Consider the following 21,673-nt stretch of genomic DNA (forward strand, 5'->3'; position numbering starts at 1 on the left):
GGCCGCCCTTTGGGGCTGGGCCTTCGGAGGTGGGACTGAGGGCTGGGCGGCTGGGTTGGGCCAGGCCTTTTGCAGATATGTGTTTGGGCTCTCTTGAGTGGGATGGTGCTGGAGGTGTGCCTGGCAGTTCTGGGGAAGCTATTACTGTAGTGGCGGGGAACAGAAGAATCGGTGCTGGCAGAGTAGCTGGCCGTTACAGGGGAAGGGAAATCAGTAATTTAGTAACTGTTTCCACTTCCAACTGCTCTGTCAACTCTTTGGCCTTGGGGAGCAGCTCCAACGACCCACAGAGTCTGGCCTTGCTCCTCTGTAATGCCAGGTCAGTTCAGAATAAGACTGAAATTGTCCACGATTTGATCGTGGATGAGGGAGCTGACCTGGCATGTAAAACTGAGACCTGGTTGGGGGAGGCGAGTGGTCCAGTGTGGGCTCAGCTTCTCCCACCAGGTTACTCTGTCGTGGAGCAGGCCAGGGGAAGTGGGCGGGGCGGGTGGGCGGGTGTGGAGTCGCTGTGGTCCATAAGAATACCATTTCCCTTACCAGGGCCCCTGTGAGACAGCCGACTTATATTGAGTACATATTTTTGAGGCTGAGAACTAGGGATAGATTGGGGATTCTGTTGGTGTACCGCCCACCCTGCTGCCCAACCGATTCCCTAACTGAGCTGATGGAGCTGGTTGCAGAGTTGGTGTTGGAGTCTCCTAGACTTTTGGTGCTGGGAGACTTCAATATTTACTTTGGGGATGGCTTGTCTAGTGCGGCTCAGGAGTCCATAGCGGCCATGACAAATATGGGCCTATCCCAATTATAGCAATAGCAATAGCAATAGCACTTACATTTATATACCGCTCTATAGCCAGAGCTCTCTAAGCGGTTTACAATGATTTAGCATATTAGTTTCTGAACCAACTCATGTTGCCGGCCATGCACTCGATTTGGTCTTTTGTTTGGATCAGGGGGGTGTTCCGTGGGTGGGGGATCCAGTGGTTTCTCCATTGTCATGGACGGACCACTACCTCGTTAAGGTTGGTCTCACAGCCACAAAGGTGGACCTGTTAGGATGGTCCATCTAAAAAGGCTGCTGGACCCAGTGGGATTTCAAAAGGCCTTGGAGGATTTTGACGTTGGTGCGGTCGGTGATTCTGTCAATGCCCTGTTGGGAACCTGAAACAGGGAACTCAACAGGGCAGTAGACATGATTGTTCCTAAACATCCCTTCCGACCTGCTGCAAAAATGGCCCCTTGGCATACTGAGGAGTTGCTGGGGCTGAAGCGGTTGGGTAGGCGACTAGAGTGCAAGTGGAGGAAAACTTGGTTCGAATCTGACAGGATTCAGCATGTGACCCATTTGAAGGCTTATACCGTGTCAGTTCGTGCAGCGAAAAAGATATTTTGGTCTGCGCGCACTGCGGCTGCAGGTTCACAATCCGCGGAGCTATCCCGGGTTGTGAGTTTAGTTTCTGCTCTTTCTGTCAGTCCCTGGAGTTGCGCTGCTGTGATGACTTTAATGGGTTCATTGCAAATAAGATCTCCTGTATTCGGGCCAACCTCGACTCCACTATTTCTGCAAGGTCTATAGAGGAGGTGTCCAGTGATCCCTCTTGCCGTATTAGATTGGATCAGTTTCAATCTGTGACTCCTGAGGATGTGGACAAGCTGCTTGAGATGGTGCGGCCTACCACCTGTTCTCTGGATCCTTGCCCGACTTGGCTGCTTCTATCTAGCAGGGAGATTGTTGAAGGTGGCCTAGTTAATATCATAAGTGCATTGTTGAGGGAGAGCAGGATGCCCCCCCCCGAAGGAGGCAATGGTTAGATGCTCTAAAAGAAGCCTTTCCCTGGACCCCTTAGCAATGGATAATTACAGGCCAATCTCCAATCTCCCTTGGTTGGGCAAGGTGATTGAGAGGGTGGTGGCTGACCAGCTCCAGGCAGTCTTGGAGGAAACTAATTATCTAGACTCATTTCAAACTGGCTTTAGAGCTGGCTATGGGGTTGAGACAGCCTTGGTCGGCCTGATGATCTTTACCGGGGAATCGACAGAGGGAGTGTGACTCTGCTGGTTCTTCTGGATCTCTCGGCATTCGATACCATCGACCATGGTATCCTTCTGGATTGCCTGGGGGAGTTGGGGATAGGGGCACTGCCTTGCAGTGGTTCCATTCCTATCTCTTGGGTAGATTCCAGATGGTGGAGCTTGGTGACAGTTGTTCCTCAAAACAGGAGCTGTTATATGGAGTCCCTCAGGGCTCCATTCTGTCACCAAGGCTTTTTAACATCTACATGAAACTGCTGGGTGAGGTCATCAGGAGGTTTGGTGCTGGGTGTTATCAGTATGCTGATGACACCCAAATCTACTTCTCCTTTTCATCTTCAGGAAATGGCACTCATTCTCTAAATGCCTGCCTACTGGCAGTAATGGGCTGGATGACAGAGAACAAATTGAAGCTTAATCCAAGCAAGACGGAGGTGCTCATTGTGGGAGTTCAGAATCTGAGGGGTGAGTTAGATCTTCCTGTGCTGGGTGGGGTTATACTCCCCCAAAAGAAACAGGTACGCAGCTTGGGAGTACTCCTGGACCCAGGCCTCACCCTGGTATCTCAGGTGGAGGCCATGGCCTGGAGTGCTTTCTATCAGCTTCAGCTGATTCGACAGCTGCGCCCATTCCTTGAAGAGGATGACCTCAAAACAGTGGTGCATCAATTGGTAACCTCCCGGCTTGACTATTGCAATGCGCTCTACGTGGGGCTGCCTTGGTACGTAGTCCGGAAACTTCAGCTAGTTCAGAATGCGGCAGCCAAACTGGTCTCTGGGGCAACCCGGAGAGACCATATTATGCCTCTCTTGAAACAATTACACTGGCTGCCGATACGTTTCCGGGCAAAATACAAAGTACTGGTTATCACCTTTAAAGCCCTGAACAGCTTGGATCCGAGATATCTTAGAGAGTGCCTTCTTTTACATGATCCCCACTGCATGTTAAGGTCATCTGAGGAGGTCCGTCTCCAGTTACCACCAGTTCGTTTGGTGGCGACTCAGAGGCGGGCCTTCTCTGTGGCTGCTCCCGGGCTGTGGAATGCACTCCCAGCAGAAATTCGTAATCTTAATTCCTTACTGACCTTCAAGAGAGCCCTTAAAACTCATCTGTTTCGCCTGGCCTTTCAGGGTTTTTAATTCGTTTTAATGCTAACCTGGTTTTCAGGGTTTTAATTTGTGATGATAGTTTAATTGTTTTTTAAGATGTTTTAATTGGTGTTAATATTTATATCTCTGTTTTAATTGTTATTGGTTTTAATGGTTTCTGTTTTTAATTATAAACCACCCTGAGCCATTCCTGAAGGGCGGTATAAAAATCAAATAAATAGATAGATAAATAAATAGATAGATAGATAGCACTGGTCCCAGTACAGATCCCTGGGGGAACCCACTTCTTACTTCCCTCCATTGTGAAAACTCTCCATTTATACCTACCCTCTGTTTCCTGTCCTTCAACCAGTTTCCTGTCCTCTGTTTCCTGTCCAACTCCAAAAGGTTGGTGAGGCAAGATTTACGTTTGCAGAAGCCATGCTTGTTCTCTCCCAGTGGGTCTGTTCTTCTATGTGCTTTACAATTTTATCCTAGAGGATGCTTTCCATCAATTTGCCTGGAACAGACGTTAAGGTAACCGGCCTGTAATTTCCTGGATCACCCCAGATCCCTTTTTGAAAATCGGTGTTACATTGGCTACTTTCCAGTCTTCTGGTACAGAGCCTGATTGCAGGGATAAGTTATATATTTTAGCAAGGAGATTGGCAATTTCACATTTGAGTTCGAGGATTCTTGGATGGATCCCATCCGATTTGCTAGTTTTTACAGACAGTTTGGAACATCATCTCTTGTCACTTCTTTCTGAACATCATCTCTTGTCACTTCTATCTGTAGCCTCCAACCCTGAAAAGCCTGGTTCAGGAACAGGTATACTCAGTATCCTCTGCCATGAAGATGGACGCAAAGAACTCATTTAGCTTCTCTGCAACCTCCATATCCTCCGTAATAATCCCTTTCACTCCATCATTATCTAACGCTCCAACTGCCTCCCTGGCAGGTTTCCTGCTTCTGATGTATTTAAGGAAAAACGGGTTGCTTGCCTGTAACAGGTGATCTGGTAGTGGTTCTGGACGTTTGTTATTTCCCTTGATTTCTTTTTCTTCTTATCTGTTCAGTCGTGTCCAACTCTAGGTCACTCTATGGATCAATGCACTTCATGCCATCCTATTTCGTATAGCTTCCTTTAATTCCCCCATGGTAATTTCAGTGTCATTTTTAATAATATCTAGCCACCGAGTAAAAGGCCGTCCCCGTTTACTTCTTCCGTGGATCATTCCCCGCATAATTGTCTTTTTGAGAGAATCAGCCCGCATGACATAACAAAATATGTCTGTTTAGTAATCTTTGCTTTTAGAGATATTATTGGTTTAACTCGATCTAAAATTTCTTTTATACTTTCCCCCTTGATGCTTTTAGCTAAATGTTCCTCAAACTCTCTTTTCGCCTCCCTTATTGTCACCTTGCTTTTTTTTTTTTTTTTGCGCCAGAGTTTGTGTTCCTTTCTGTTCTCCTCATTTGGACAGGTCTTCCAATTTTGGAAGGAAATCTTCTTCCCTTTTATGGCTTCCTTGACATTACCTGTTAGCCATGCTGGTATCCTCCTGGACTTAGTGGTACCTTTCCTCCTTTTGGGTATACAATCTAACTGGGCTTCTAGTATTATAATTTTGGGTAAACTCCATGCATTCTAGAGCGAAGAGACTTTCCTGATTTTCCCTTTCAGCTTTCTTTTCACCATGTTCCTCATTTTGTAGAAGTTTCCTCTTCTGAAATTCAAAGTGTGTGTTAGACTTCCTTGGTGATTCTCTCCCCACATGTATGCTGAATTTGATCCTGAATTTGAAGGGTCGATGACATTGCCATCACACACCAGGTCCTGGGTGCCATTCAAGATTAAGTCCTTCTCTCTGGTTAGTTCCAAAACCAACTGTTTGAAGGTGCTGAGCTGCTGACTAGTGATGGCTGCTGTCTTCTCATACACTTCAGAAAGTTTCTCTTGAAATTCCTCAGTAGAGTCCTGGAGTAATGCACGTGATGATTATATCTGGCCATGGAAGCCACGTAGTTGGCTATTCTATTAGCCAATCCAGAGGTGGAGTAGACTTTCCTTCCCATAACATCCATTTTTCTACCTTCCTTATCAGAAGGCATAGTATGGCGGCAGCTTGAATTAGAGGTGGATGCACAATCAACAACCAATGAGTTTGGTATCTGATGTCGTAAGAGGGATTTATTATCCTCTTATTGTATCCTATATAAGCCTTCTAGGTGCTTCAATGTTGTTATGGAGGTCTGTACGACATCCCAAGAAGAATGTGCTGCCTTACTAATCACAGGCAGCATTGGAAGTGCCACTGGATGTGCCATCTTGGAGGCTTCTGTCATGTTATAAAATGGGTCTTTTAAATAGTCTTCTGGTTGTTTTAAATCCAATCCCAATGCCTCTGCCATGTCCCTAATCTGGGCATGGTAAGCCTATAGTTCTTCTGAAGCAAAGTACATGTTTTGCGTGGCACATCCGGTGGCAGTTCTGGGTCAGAAGGATGGCTTGCTCCATCTGAGTAGGCTCTGTGGATTCAGATAAATAACCATCTCCTCCACTTTCTATTGACAGCACAACTGGAGGTGCCCTTTTTCCTTTCCCCCCTTGGCAGTGATGGACACCTGGTGTATTTACAGGCAACTTTGTTGGTGCCACCGTTCCTGATGGTAGTCGTGGTGGTGGAGGCTGCTCCGGTATCACCAGGTAATATAGTTCCTCAGCTATTGTCTGGCAAGCGGCAAACAGAGCAGTAGTGGTAGCAGTGGTCTTCAGTTGCTGCACACCCCCTTGATGCTCAGCAGCCACTAACAGAGGTCGCGGCAAAGCACGCTGTGCCTTACATTTGGAATTCTGCATATTCTTTGGGCAACACATTTGTTGAAGTGTGGCTAAAACCACATTAATGTGTGACCTGTCTTTGACCTTGTTGCTGATGCACAAGCCCCAACCAATGGTTGAGTAAACAGTCCCAAAGACCTCAATACTGTTGGTTCTGGAATTCGCAATGGTGACCTTAAACAAATAGGAATTGTAGATGCAGTTGTTACAATGTGGACAGGTGACATCGATGGCATTTTAGGTGCCGGCATTGGAAATTCCTCAACATCCTGCTTGATGTAGAGACTAATACTCAAGAAACTATGGAAAGTGGACCCTGAAGGGGGATTATTTGAAGAATCCAGCATAGCTATCAAGGTAGTAACAGTGTTCGGATTTAGGGAAACATAATCTTGAAGATGCTCAGTAGAGAAATCAGTGTAGTCCCTTCTGTCTATAGGTTGATGCAAGGGAGTCAACGGCAACTGCAATGGCATTTGAGCTGGAGACAGCTGTAGGAATCTCTTGGGCGGAGCCAAGCCCTTTGAAATGGTTGTCGACATCATAGGCGGTTCCGAAAGAGCAGCTGGTACCAATGTCAGCACCGTATCTGTGTTCCGGGCAGTCTGTAATGATGTCGACATAGAGTCTATGTTCTGAAGATCAGCCCCAGTCGAGCCTGTGGTCGATATAGTAGTCAACATTGAAGCATAGTTCCTGACATCAATCTCGAGGGTCATTCCGTTGACGAAACTGCTGCCGATCTTGTCGGTGGGCTATAGCCTTGTAGAGATGTTGGTGAAGGCATACTGCCCTTAGATTTAGACTTGATGTGATGTTTTTTCCTAGGAAGAGAATCTATTAACTCATCCAAGGAGCCACTCCTCTTTTTGTCTTTATGCTCATGTGTCGACTTCGAGACCTATTTTGGTCTCTTAAATAGGGGCTCTGTATCCCCAGCAGAGATTTTAGACTGCACATTTGCAGATCCCTGCATACTCGATGTTGATTTTGCCATTGAGCTCAATCCCAACCCTGATGTCGAGGGATAGTTTGGTCTCAGAAGGCGTAGCATGTCATCATAAAGTGCTGCATGGAGTCTTAACACCTGATCTTTTTAGCGTCTGCTTTGAAAATGAGCAGCACATCCTGCATGCTGTTGGAATGTGTTGCTCTAGGATTGTTAAATTGTGCTGCACACTGTTGGATTGTGCTGCTCATAGCAAACATGCGTCATGGTGGTCTGTTGATGGCAATTTTGCCCAACATTCCAAACAGCTTTTGAATGTTTTCTTGGTTTCCATCACTATTAAAGGCGTGCCCTGAAGCAACATCCTTTGAGCGTCAATACTAAGTTCAGAAAATGCCAAATCCAGTCCTTTCTCCATTAGAAGAATCAAATACAGTCCAAGTCAAATAGGAGAAACAAAACTAATATGTTTTCTTTCCAGTCAAATGAATCTAATTGAACTGAAGAGCCAGCAATGAGGTGTTTACGCATTGGCAGTCAAAAAGAAACTGAGAAAATGGCATCCCCAACTGCCAGTTTTAACAAAAGCACGAAGTATGTGCAAGGCAGAGTGGGCGTCATGAGGAACTAGTCAATCTACTCGTGATGTCACCCTGCTGGCGCAGAACCCATTCCTTAGGAACACAAAGGATCACAATCCAGATCTGTTGGAACAGAGTGAGAGTGTATGTGTGTGTATACGTACACACACACACACACACACACACACACACACACACACACACACGAATGAGGCTGCTTTAGCAGAGAGTTGAAGTTGGAGTCAAAGAAGGGTGCCTTGAAAAAAGACAGTAAAAGAGACTGCAGAACTAAAGAATTGCTGGCATAGAGCAGTTAAAATCACTGGCAGAGAGGTGAAATCTCTGCAGAAAGGAAATCAATAAGAACTGGAAAGAACAGAACCCGAGGCTGAATTGAGGAAAAGCCAGAGTTGCTAAAGGTGATAATAAAGGACTCAAGTTAGGGCTCATGCCACTTAATGGCGCAGTGGGGAAATGACTTGACTAGAAAATTAGAGTTTGCTAGTTCAAATCCCCACTGGTATGTTTCCCAGACTATGGGAAACACCTATATCGGGCAGCAGCAATAAGATGCTGAAAGGCATCACCTCATACTGTGCACGAGATAGCAATGGTAAACCCCTCCTACCAAAAGACAACCACAGGGCTCTATGATCACCATGAGCTGAAGGCACACTTTGCCTTTAAGTTAGGGCTCAGTGAAGTAGCAGATTCATTTCTGAACACATTTTGTTTGTTCCTTAAGCTCTTGTTTTATGATTTTGTTTTTTTGTACACTAAATTTGTGAAGCAACTTTTGATTTAAATTGAACAAATTGCCAAGTAAAATTTCTTGTTTACATCTAAAGTAAAATTGTAGCTTCTGTTTTCTCCACCCCACGTCTATAGGCTTTACCACTCTACCAGTTTGTTTTTGCAACAGAAGTTGAAAGGCTGATGTGGTTGACTCAGCTTAAAGCACAAAAGTCTACTTCATGGCAGTGGTTAAACTAGTAGTGTCAGGAAGATCTGTGTCTCATGTTAGCAGCAGGGTGGATCTTCCAAAGACCTAGAATGTAGTTCTAGAACATGCTGGCTGTGATGTGTTATGGTCAACTAGCACCATCTCAAAACAAATTTGGCAATATGGGAAGGAAATATTAGACTGCCATTCTTTAATAATGAACACTAAGTTTTACTAACATAGAAGCACAACAAAATGTTGCATTATAACTCCGATCTGGAAAAACTTAATATTGTGAATTTATAGTATGATTGTGTGCGCGCAAGTGAACATGACCAGCAGATTGATTACATGTGCAACTCCCACCTCTGTTCCTTGAGTGTGTGCGCGCACACTTGGTTTTGAAGTTATTTGGGTGGAGGAGGTAAACCCCCTCCCCCTGCCTCCGAGTTCCATTAGGGAAGTTGGGGTGCGGGTGGCCCCATTAGGTCCCCCCCGCCCACTTCAGATCTTTGTGAAACTGTCCTATCTGTGCATTACCCTAGTCTGTTCCCTTTCACCCACAGGTGCTCCAGCATCCATAAGGATAACATTTACAGCTCTTTTGAGAAATAGATCTAAGATTAGCTAGCAAGCTCTTACATTTAACATAAACTATTAAGGAACTTACTAAAAGCACCATTCAAGAACTGGATGAACAAATTTTGTCTTTTATGGTACACAGTTAACTCTTAACTGGTCATAAAACAAAAAGGGACCTTTATCGAAGGTTTTACAATATGTTTATTCAAAACTAAATCCATCAGTTAAAAGCCAGACAGTTAATCAGTAAGTTGACAGTCCTATTTAAGAAGAATATGCACAGATACTAAGAAATCTGTTCTAGGCATTTAGTCAACAGGTCATTCAAAACTAAACAGAAAAACAATATTCTAGAGTCAGAATGCTTTACTCTTCTATAGCTAATGAATGTACAGTATGCTCCATATTGTGAATTTTGAATGAATTCATTAAGTGTGCTCATAAGTGAAGTCTTTCAGTCTAAATAAAGGAGGAAAGTACCATACTCACTTGCACTTTAACTTCCTGATGGCTGAGAAGAGGGACCAAATGAGGAACTATCCCAGAGTCTATCACCATCTGAATTTGTTCATTGCCTGAATCTGTTAGGTAGGAGAGGGCCCAGACTGTATCTACCAGTATCTAGTATGTTAAAAAAAAAAAAAAAAAAGCACACACATTGCATCAGAGTAATACAGGCAAAGATATTAATAATTCAAACAGAGGCACGAACTCTATAATGAATTTGACAAAAGCACTTCATTTATTTCATTCAAAGTTCCTGTTAACATAGTGAAACAATAACTAAAACATGTAATATACAGTGCCTATAGAAAGCAGACATCCCCCACCCTGAACCTTTGTCACGTTTTGTTGTGTCAGTGCATCAAACGTGTAGGCATTTAAATGAGGTGTTATTCCACTCATCAACACGCCATACTCCACAACCTTCTGAGAATACAAAGTGAGTTTATTGTGGGGAAAAGCATACATCCAAAATAACTAAAATGTAACCTCTGTCTCCCAGGTCTAATACAGGATGAGTATCCCTAATCCGGACATCTGAAATCCGGAATGCTCCAAAATCCAGAAACCACCATGGCGTGCGCCCGCAGCACCAACTCGTTGCGGCTGCGCGCCTCGTAACAAAACAAAACGCTAGAGTCTAACATGACCAGCAACATTATTGCACTGAAAATTTTCTCGCAATTAGTTTTGATTACATTTACAGCTACCTGTAGTTATCGTAAATGTAATGCTTATTTGTTTGTATACTTTAAATAAAACCTTTTTAAAAAACCCACAGTGTACAGTAACCTTTTGTGTTTAGACTTGGATCCCATGTCCAAGATATCTCATTACAGTATGCAAATATTCCAAGATCTGGAAAAGTCCGGAATCTGGAACACTTCTGGTCTCAAGCAGTTTGGATAAGGGATACTCAACCTGTACTTGGTGGAAGCACCTTTGGCAGCAATAAGAGCTGTGCATCTGTTGGGATAGGTCTCCAGACCCTGCACCAACTTTGCACACCTAGATTTGTCAATATTAGACCATTCTTCTTTATAAAACTGCTCAAGCTCTGTCAAGTTCCATGGGGAGCATTGATGGAGAGCCATCTTCAAGTTATGCCATAGATTTTTGATTGGATTCAGTTGGGGCTCTGACTGGGCCACTTATGGACATTTACTTTTTTGTTCCTTAGCCACTCCTGTGCAGCTTTGGTTGTGTGCTTCAGGTTATTATCATACTGAATAATAATAATAATTCAATTTCTATACCGCACTTCCAATAATGGCTCAGGGCGGTTTATGGCTCCCTGTCCCCAAAGGGCTCACATTCTAAAAAGAAACATAAGACACACACCAGCAACAGTCACTGGAAGTACTGTGCTGGGGGTGAAAAGGATTAAAAAAAAAAAAATACTGAAAGATGAACTTCCATCCACAATTTCATCTTACTTGCAGAACGTAAGAACAGCCCTGCTGGATCAGGCCCAAAGCCCATCTAGTCCAGCATCCTCTGTCACACAGTGGCCCACCAGATGCCACTGGGAGCCTACAAGCCGGAGTTGAGGACATGCCTCCACTTTCTGTTGCTCCCCTACAACTGGTATTCAGAGGCATTCTGCCTCTGAGGCTGGAGGTGACCTATAGCCCTCCAACTAGTAGCCGAAGACAGACCTCTCCTCCATGAAGTTATCCAAACCCCTCTTAAAGCCATCCAGGTTGTTGGCTGTCACCACATCTCGTGGCAGAGAATTCCACAAATTGATTATGTGTTATATGAAAAAGTACCTCTGTTTGCTGGTCCTAGATCTCCTGGCAATCAATTTCATGGGATAACCCCTGGTTCTAGTTTTATGTGAGAGGGAGAAAAATTTCTCCCTATCCACTTTCTCCACACCATGCATGATTTTATAGACCTCTATCATGTCTCCCCACAATAGTCTTTTTTCTAAACCAAAGAGTCCCAGGTGTTGTAGCCTTGCCTCATAAGAAAGGTGCTCTAGGCCCCTGATCATCTTGGTTGCCCTCTTCTGCACCTTTTCCACTACTATAATCTCCTTTTTTAGATGTGGTGACCAGAATTGTATGCAGTACTCCAGGTGTGGCCACACCATAGTTTTGTCTAAGGGCATTATAATATTAGCCGTTTTATTTTCAATCCCCTTCCTAATGATCCCTAGCATGGAATTGGCCTTTTTCACAGCTGCCGCACATTGAGTCGACACTTTCAGTGAGCTGTCCACCACGACCCCAAGATCCCTCTCTTGGTCAGTCAGTGATAGCTCAGATCCCATCAACTTATACTTGAAGTTGGGGTTTTCCAACCCAATGTGCATCACTTAACACCTGCCAACACTGTACCACATTGGCCATTTGTGGCCCACTCACCCAGATTGGAGAGATCCTTTTGGAGCTCCTCAATATCTTTTTTGGATTTGACTACCATATATAGTTTTGTATCATCTGCAAATTTGGCCACCTCGCTGCTTACCCATACTTCTAGATCATTTATGAATTAATTAAAAAGCAGTACAGTACAAGTCCCAGTACAGATCCCTGGGGGAACCCACTTCTTACTTCCCTCCATTGTGAAAACTCTCCATTTATACCTACCCTCTGTTTCCTGTCCTTCAACCAGTTAGCAATCCACACATGTACTTGTCCACTTATCCCAAGACTGCTAAGTTTCCTCAAGAGTCCTTGATGAGGAACTTTGTTAAAATCTTTTTGGAAGTCCAGGTATACTATGTCAACTGGATCACCTTGATCCACACACTTGTTGACACTCTCAAAGAACTCCAAAATGTCAGTGAGGCAAGATTTACGTTTTCAGAAGCCATGCTTGTTCTCTCTCAGCAGGGCCTGTTCTTCTATGTGCTTTACAATTTTATCCTTGAGGAGGCTTTCTATCAATTTGCCTGGATCAGACGTTAAGCTAACCGGCCTGTAATTTCCCGGATCACCCCTGGATCCCTTTTTGAAAATCAGTGTTACATTTGCTATTTTTCAGTCCTCTGGTACAGAGCCTGATAGCAGGGGTTAAGTTATATATTTTAGCAAGGAGATCAGCAAGTTCACATTTGAGTTCTTTAAGGACTCTTGGATGGATGCCGTCTGGCCCTGGCCTGAGGGCAGCACGTTTCCCTCAAGGAAGTTCCTGTACTTTTCTCCATTCACTGTCCCTTCTATCCTGACAAGTGCTCAAGTCCATGCCGATAAAAAACATCCCTATAACATAATGCTGCCACCATTATGCTTCACATTAGGGATAGTGTTCTTTGGGTGATGTGCTGTGTTGGGTATGCACCAAATGTAACATGTTGCATTCAGGCCGAACAGTTCTATTTTACTTTCGGCAGACCACAAAACCTTTTCCCACATGGCTACAATATCTCCTAAGTGTTCCTTTGCATACTTTAAATGGGATTCAAGGTGGGCTGTCTTGAGTAATGGCTTCCCTCATGCCACCTTAACATACATACCAGATTTGTGGAATCCTTGGGATATTGTTGTCACATGCACACTGTGACCTGTCTCGTCCATGAAAACCTGTAGTTCTTTCAAAGTTGCCACTGGCCTCTTGGTTGCCTCCCTGATCAGTCTCCTCCTTGCTCAGTCATCCAGTTTGGAGGGATGGCCTGATCTAGGCAGGATCTTGGTGGTGCCATACACCATCCACTTCTTAATAATCATCTTGACCCCACTTCTTAATAATCATCTTGATCGTGCTCCAAGGGATATTCAAGGACTTCGCAGTTCTTTTATATCCATTCCCTGATCTGTGCCTTTCTACAACTTTGTCCTGGAGTTCTTTCGACAACTCCTTGGTGCTCATGGTTGGGTCTTTGCTTTGAAATGTACTACCCAGCAGAGGGAACCAACAGGAACTGATGAATTTATCCTGTCATCATGTGGTTCACTACAATTTAACAGAGGTGAGGTCAAATCACTTGGTGTGTGCTTTTAAAGGCGACTGGTTACACCAGAGCGTACAGCATTACAAGGAGGATGGAGCCTTCTACAACTGTTACATTGGAGTTCTGTATTTGGGATGTATGCTTTTCCACACAACAAATTTTGTTTCCTCTGAAAGGTATGGAATATGGCATGTTGATGAGTGGAATAACCCTTCATTTAAATGCATGCACATCTGACGCACTGACACAACAAAGTATGACAAATGTTCAAGGGGGTGTAGATCTTCTATAGACACTGTACTTTCACTGCTTAGCTAGGAGAAACACTTTTCTATCTTCCGCCAATAAGGGAAAAAACACTGAGACCTTTCCTAGATATTGGCCAACTGACTTACTGAATTATTATTATGCCCCAGACGAGCTGGGCTATTATGTATGCAGAAGCAAGCTTTGTACACACCTTCTCAAGCTGAACCAAGTACCCGTGCACATAACGGATGCAGTGTGCATGGTTTGCCCTTCTAGCAGCCAATGATGCACACATAGAGCCCTTTCAAAAGAGTTAATGTCAGTTATATCCCTGGTTGTGACCTTCAACACTCTCAATTGCCTGAAGGCCTATTGCTCTTTATCACATTTCTGCTTATTCTTCTTTCCTGTCGCCATGTCCTTCTTTCTTCCTTAGAATCCTCTCACCTTTTCCAAGAGGCCTTTGGCTTAACTCTTTAATCTTCATCTCCAACTGTAATTAAAGTTTTAAGTACATGCAACTTAATTTCCCCACATTCATCCCTTGCTATGTTTTCTTTCTTCTGTAATTCCCTTAATGTTAAGATAGTGAGCTATTTTGGGGCAGGGGTGAGAGTGTGCATTTTATTAGACTTTTTAGCATCAAGTACACCAATGTGCAATACTTATGTATTTGCATGCTTATTTATATGACTCCATTCTTCACATATGAATTCATGGTAGCTTACAAGTTTTTTGTTTGACACACACAACAAATCATAGTCTCTAAAATCATAAGTAGCAAAGGTCAGTGCATACAAGCACTTTAAACAGGGTTAAGGCCATAGGGGGAGAGGGAATTTGCACTGGATAGGGGAGGGGCTAAGGATGCAAACCTATGTACCCGTTTTCTTAAGCATGGTTAATGGATCAAGAGCATTACATGTGCACTGCCCTTCAGTTTTGCAAAGACACAGACATGAAACATCTCATACTCTTTAGACCGACTTGAACTATTAATGAAGCATAAGCCATAAATCCATCAATTTATCTAAGTATGCACAAATGCTTTAACTACTTGATTGTAATTGGTCAGTAAATAATTTGTGCAATATTTTGATACTCACATTTACATCCGTGTGGTGAATTAACACACAGAGTGCTGGAAGGATCTAGAAGAAACAAAAGGGCATTCAAAATTCTGTAACACTCCTAGTGATGATAAATTTTAAACAAGAAATAAGTTTTACCTCCTGGATGGTTTCCATTGGTGGAGGTGGGTCTTTGTGGCGGCATAAGTTGACCATTACCCAAGTAACATTTCTTAAGAAAGTTATGGGAATAGATGGGCTGATGAATGACAGCAGAGGCTTCACCACTCCAAGACTAATGACATAATCTCTACACTGGGGTCCATCACCTGAGTAAAATTAAGTTTGTGAAAATAAGAACCACACCGTGGTCAAGAAGAACTACTTTTCTTTACGTTGTGGGCTGCCCAGAGAACAATTTGTTTGTGGGGAGGCTACCAACATTTTATTATAGTAAACATTTCCATTTGCAGGAAGCATTACAGCTTTTTGTTGGAAATGCTGGGCAATGTCTATCTGAGAACAATGCTATTGAAACACCTTTACAGGAGCATAACTGAATCTAGAAACTCAGGAGCAACTCTGAGCAGGCCAACTTAGCCTCTGTCACCCATGCCTTAGTCATGTCACATTTGGATTATTGCAGTGCACTCCATGTAGGGTTATCCTTGAAGTATTCGAAAACAACAGATGGTGCAGCATGCAGCTACCAGATTGATTTCTGGTTACCTAAAGTGTGCATATTACACTTACCGTGAAGACACTACACTAGCTATAAATCTGTTTCAGGGTACAATTCAAACCCTAAATGGCTTGGGCGGCAGGTATCTTAGAGACCATCTGCTCCCAGTTGAATCTAGCCATCTGACTAGATTGCCTGGGAGAGCTCTGCTCTGTGTGCTGACACCTGTTGAAGTTCATTTGTCCAGAATGTTCATCACAACCTTCTTGGCAATTGCCCCCAGGCTATGGAAATCATTCTTGGATGAGATATGCACAGCTCCCTCACTACTTTTATCTTTTGGAGGACACTGAAGACTCTCCTTTTATCCATGTTTTTTGGCCAATGAGTAGCCCCCAGATCTCTTTTTAGTGGCTGTAGCCGTGTCTTAGTCTAAGGATGTTTTTATTGCAATTGTATGAGTGTTTTTTACCTTGGTGTTCACTGCCCTGGGGCCTTAGGATGAAGGGAAGTATAGAGCATTACCTAATAAATGAGTATAATCAATAGACAAAGTATACAAAAGAGTTCCAATACACATTTAGAGAAGATTAATTTTAGGATTTAGACTGTGTTTCAAAAGTTTAAAATCAGAGATATTGAAAAAAACAGATATATGCTATGAATTACTAACTAAAAGTGAGGCCAACATCCTAATCCTATGAATGGCAGTAAACACAGTTGGTGCTGCTTAGTAATACTGTATTCTTTGTTGTGATCCATGATGGCTTAACACTTGCATGGGCCTCTTAATTAGCATGTTTCCACTCACTCTGTCCCCTATCATTGTCCTTTGTGGTCTATGAACATATAAGCAACAGATTATGATTGTATGCTGCAAGATTAGCATATGGTACAACGTTATCACCTTTGCCTGCCTACTTGCTGGGATGTTGTTTGGATTATGAGTCCTAGCACATCACACTCATACTTTCCTATATAATGTTTTGTAATGGTAATCAATATAAGGTGCACTGATAAAAGGGAAGTCCTCAGTTCTGCTGACAGAGTTTGTGCTTGGTGTCACCATCTCTCCTGTTTTGTCCTTGCCATATTCCAGACTCAGCTCATATATGACTTGTATATAAGGCCCTGCGGAGCGCAGTTGTATCTCAACAATTCTGTGGCAGTGCAACATCCTAAGTATTGTGTTCTGCAAGGTACATCACCATGCTTACCTATATTATAATGGCAGCTTTTGCACCAAGTCCTAGCCATTCACATATTGGCAGTATTTGGAGAATTTTATTTCCTTCCTCCAAAAGGTACATAATACAAGCATCTCAGAAATATTTGTTCCTTCACTATTTTTGTAATACCATTTCTGATTCTGTATTGTAGCAGTTTAAAAAAAAGTTACTCGTTACATAAAATATAAATTATTTAGTGTGCATAGGTAGTTGCAGAACTTATTAGGTGATGTTAAACCAAGCTAGGAGTTTGGGTTGCTGTGTGATGAATACTGACATAAGCGCGATACATGGCCTGGATAACTCATGCCATATTTTCCATGTGATTTACCTGCCTGAGCTTTTGTGTCACTGACTAAAAGATACTTTGGGAAATACAAAAAGAAAAAGCAGGATTGTATATACCTAATTTCTGGACAAACTAATTTTCAATGTAACAAGTATAGGCAGTTGACTACTTCTCGGCATCAAAACCAGTTTTTAAATAGAACACAACACAAACCTATGATATTGCCCAGAGCCCATACTGCCTGCTCACAAACATTTTGATGGGGCGAATGGAGCAGCCTCAAAAAGAGTGGGACAGCATCTGCAAAATAAAGTAACACCATCAAGGCTCAACTCTCTATTTCTTCAATATGATTAGACATTAGCTTTTTAAAAACCCTCTTATTCTGGAGAATGGCAATTTATAAGATGTCTGTCAATAATGTTCAATGTAAATCTGCAGTAACTAAATTTCACAGGTGTCAGAATAACAAACGATATCTATTCGTAAGTTATGTATAATTGAACAGTTATTGCTTCCTGTTCCCAACTTCTTGCATATCATAGTGTCCAAAATGAGACTTCACATCTGCTCCATCAGCTGAGATGAGCAAACGCATGCAGCTGAGATATAGACAATCTGTTCCAGACAGTAAAATATGGAGAAAGGATGTTACTTCTACATCTTGTTCAATTCAAGTTTGGTTAATGCCTCAAGCTAAGATCACAAGAACCATCTGCTGGATCAGGCCCAAGGCCTATCTAGTCTAGCATCCTGTTCTACACGGTGGCCCACTAGATGCTTCTGAGAAGCCCACAGGCAAGAGGTGAGGACATAGCCTCTCTTCTGCTTACACCCTTGGAACGGGTCTTTAGAGGCATATTGCCTCTGAGGCTACAGGTGGCTTCTAGTCAGATTAGTAGCCATTCAGAGACCTGTCCTCCATTAATTCAATCCTCCAATGACTAACAGAATATGGGATTTCTACCAGGGTAGCATGTTATATTCCAAATTATGGTAATACCATGACAGTTCAGTTATTTGAACCCTATTTCCTTCTATCTACTGTAATTCTCCAGCAGTTTAAACAAAACATGTCCCTAATTTTTGCAACAGGTTCTAGTATGTTGAATAGTATCAGAGATTTTATTTGGGCTATATATGTTTATTTCAGGTCAGCTTAAAAGTGGTAGATGACATATTCAAAACTGAAATGTAGGCAAGAAATTACAATGTATGTGTATCCAAAGCATCCAAATAAAATAGTATTTGTTTAGCAAAAATATTTTATGATTCTGAAGACTATAGCTTCAGGGTTTGCCCTGGTTGCATATGAACGGGCGACTAAACGTGTGAGCACTGAAAGATATTCCCCTCAGGGGATGGAGCTGCTCCAGGAAGTGCAGAAGGTTCCAAGTTCCCTCCCTGGCTTCTCCAAGATAGGGCTGAGAGATTCCTGCCTGCAACCTTGGAGAAGCCACTGCCAGTCTGTGAAGACAATACTGAGCTAGATAGACCAATGGTCTGACTCAGTATATGGCAGCTTCCTATGTTCCTAAGTCAAGTCATTACTTCCTAATGCCACAGGAAGGGAACATCTTCAGTGTGGTCCAAGTACAACAAAATTGCTAGGGATCTGTGAACACACACTTCCCACCTGTCAGAGTACAACGTTGGTAAGCCCAATCAGGAGAGAAGTTAAAGGGTAAAAACCAGAGAACAAGCAGACAGATTGCAACAGCAGAACGAGTTTCCACAGAAATACTTACCATTTGAAAACCCAATTGAATTTAGAAATCTGAGAAAGCTGGTAATATTTCTACTGCTCTTACAAGTTCTGCCTCATCTGGCAAGTAGAGGTCAACTTCCAAGAACAGGTTCTTCAGTGATATGGCTGTGGTTGACAATTAATTCCAAACCTCCTTGGTCATCACAAAGAAAAACCCTTTAATGTAGATTGTTTCTTGCCCAAGAATATTCACCAGTGTGTGTAGTTTTACTGTATTCATTAAGATACTCTGTATCCTAATGAATACAGTAGAGGGTCCTAATGTATCTACTAGAGGGTCCTCTACTACCCCCACTTTAGAAGTTATTGCATACACATGAATAGTATTAAGTGCTCATTAACTTACTGGATTGAACTACAGCCTGTGTTTGTTCAGAAGTTCCAGATGCAATATTAGTTAGCGCCCATGCTGCTTCAAACTGTAAAGAAGGACTACACAACATAAGAAAAGAAAACAAGAGTTTAGTTTTACTTCATTACTTTCAAACACCTGGTTTTGCAAATAACTTCTTAACTAGTATTTTCCTTCAAGGTACATACTCACTTGTCATCTCTTTCAAGACAGTGCACTAATATGGGTAATATTCCAGATTTTATTAAGTCATCAATTGGTGGGTTGCGATCACTGGAGAGTAGCTTTCTGTTTAGGAAGACATGGAAGCGGGGGGGAAAACATTTAACTATCCTTTCAGAAGTTTGGTTTTTTTTAATACCAAAAAAGGCTGTGACAGTAGCCAGCTAGTATTTTTTGCACACGATTCCCTATCTTAATATTACTCTAAAGTAACAATATTTGACTGGTATTATTCCAATATTGCCTCATAATGAGCTGCTCCGATACTTTAAACATAGTCCAGTCAATCTGACTTCTAATATTTCAAACACAAAAAATAGGGAAATCTTTCACACTCTAAAATCTATCCCAATGCCCCAAATACCATAAACAAACCAAATTAAAAATGACAAGCTGCAGAAAAGCAAAGGAATCCATTTGCCTTCTTTTAAAGGCTATCTTAAAATTTCATCAGATCTGTCAGATAGAAGAGGATTAACTTTCTGTCAGAAAAGTTGAAGATGTTTCAAAATCCTCTTGCTTTCATTAATATATTATCCTTTTATGTTGTTACTTCTGGCATGCTGTATAAGAAATGTCAGATTTCATCTCATCCGTTTTTACATATGAAAGATTGAATCAAGTTGCTAACATTTTCAAAGCCACATAAACAGATGTATCAAGCATCTGGAACATTCTGGAAAAGGAATCCAAAAGCTTTCATATAGTAAAAGCAGTTTAACTGTATTGCTCAAGGGCAGCCGTAGAACCAACATTTTCAGTCTATATAATACAATTTCCATTATATAAGCTACACTACAAAAACACACTATGGTAAAAAGGAAAACAAGTGAATTTTACTCTTACCTTGCCGCCTGCACTGCACTTAATTGGATACCTTGGTTGTCACTTGAAGCATTCTATAAAAATAATAATATTCAGAATTCAGGACCTTGAGAGCAAAACCAAGTTTTAAAAGTAGAAGGGGAGATTAAGACATTTACCTGCACTATTGCCTCCAGAGATGTGTTTTGCTGCAACAAATATAAAAATTGTTAGACAAAGACATTTTTAAAACGACATTCACATAGGTCTTTATGTAGTATACTTGTTCTTACCACTCTGAAGTCACCATCTATATCAGAATCTTCACAGATATCTTCATGAGGTACATTTCTTCTCTTTAACAGATGTTCATCTCGTTTGTTCTTTTAATACAAAACAGAAAATTACATTCTGACAATTAATTTGCTTTCCCCAATGCTTTAAAACATTGCCTTAAATTATATTAAATGATAATCTACCTAAGGAGTCAGCCTCAGAAAGTTATGAAATGCCCTGGAGCCTTTTATTCATACTGTAGTACAGAACTATTTTATCCATCACGACATATGGGGCATTATCCATATTCAGATAGCCATTACTGAACCCCATTTTAATGGCATGCCAGTCATAACTAACTTGACTAAGCACTACAGTATTGAGACATTATTAATTAGTCTGGATGCCGCCCACGGTTTTTACACACCGGACAATCTCATATTGGTCAACTCCCCACAAGCTGCCTACCAGATTTTATGTTCATACCAATTACATGATTTAGTATAACTGTGAACATTGTTTGTCTCAATGGACAGCATCTAGACTAACGCTGTCTTCATATAAGAACATTTCACTCACACAATGGAACAAAGATAATTTTCACCTATTCTCCCTTCTCTAGGCTGCCCCCAATGCCTTCTCTCCCAAAATGTGTCCCTGAGCACTAGGGCACACAGGGACATATTTTCAGGTGGGCATAAGAGGGAAAGGGGGAGATTACTGTTCCTGTGATTTTTATACTAGTTCTATAGGTAAACATCTGCTGCCTCATTCTTAGAGTTTTCACTGGTTTGCCAATGAAACTGACTATTGAATGTAAACATGTTGTTAGTATGCACATGAGTTTACTTCACATGACCTTCCCCTACTTCTTACATGTTATTGATGTAAAGGAACAGCAGCTATAAGAGAGGAGAACTATGCAGAGCATCAAATATCCTTCCCTTGAACACTGAAAACTCTGCTCATATCCCTCTCTAGTTTCTGACCATATCACTGTTTACATATTTCAAAGCTTTTTGCCTGCATCCATAAGGACAATATTGTACAGTGAGAACTGAGATTCTTTGGATATACTGAATGCACAAAATACAGATTTTGATAAAGGTTTTTCTATGTTCTACATGTACAACCCATGTAGAATACAACTCATATCTACACACGGATAAGGACAAAATATTATTCAAGATCCAAAGCAAGACAAGGAATATCCATTGCAGATCCAGGAAATAATTTGGGTAAACATCCACTCTTAAGTGAAGAGCTTAAAGAAATCCATAATTATACATACAAAACAATGATACC

General features: G+C 42.0%; 1 protein-coding gene across 1 annotated transcript in view; it reads right to left on the minus strand.

Annotated features, from left to right (window-relative positions):
• KPNA4 (karyopherin subunit alpha 4) overlaps positions 1-21,673 on the minus strand; it is a 48,302-nt gene that overhangs the window by 10,915 nt on the left and 15,714 nt on the right. Inside the window, exons 3-11 of the mRNA XM_053305740.1 lie at positions 20,386-20,475; positions 20,272-20,301; positions 20,135-20,187; positions 19,259-19,354; positions 19,061-19,146; positions 17,160-17,246; positions 14,906-15,075; positions 14,783-14,827; positions 9,512-9,643 (exon numbers count right to left, since the gene is read on the minus strand). Coding sequence (XP_053161715.1) covers positions 9,512-9,643; positions 14,783-14,827; positions 14,906-15,075; positions 17,160-17,246; positions 19,061-19,146; positions 19,259-19,354; positions 20,135-20,187; positions 20,272-20,301; positions 20,386-20,475 — 789 coding nt within the window. The remainder of the gene's footprint in view (positions 1-9,511; positions 9,644-14,782; positions 14,828-14,905; positions 15,076-17,159; positions 17,247-19,060; positions 19,147-19,258; positions 19,355-20,134; positions 20,188-20,271; positions 20,302-20,385; positions 20,476-21,673) is intronic.

The sequence above is a fragment of the Hemicordylus capensis genome, chromosome 3 (assembly GCF_027244095.1).
Source record: "Hemicordylus capensis ecotype Gifberg chromosome 3, rHemCap1.1.pri, whole genome shotgun sequence".
Taxonomy (NCBI): domain Eukaryota; kingdom Metazoa; phylum Chordata; class Lepidosauria; order Squamata; family Cordylidae; genus Hemicordylus; species Hemicordylus capensis.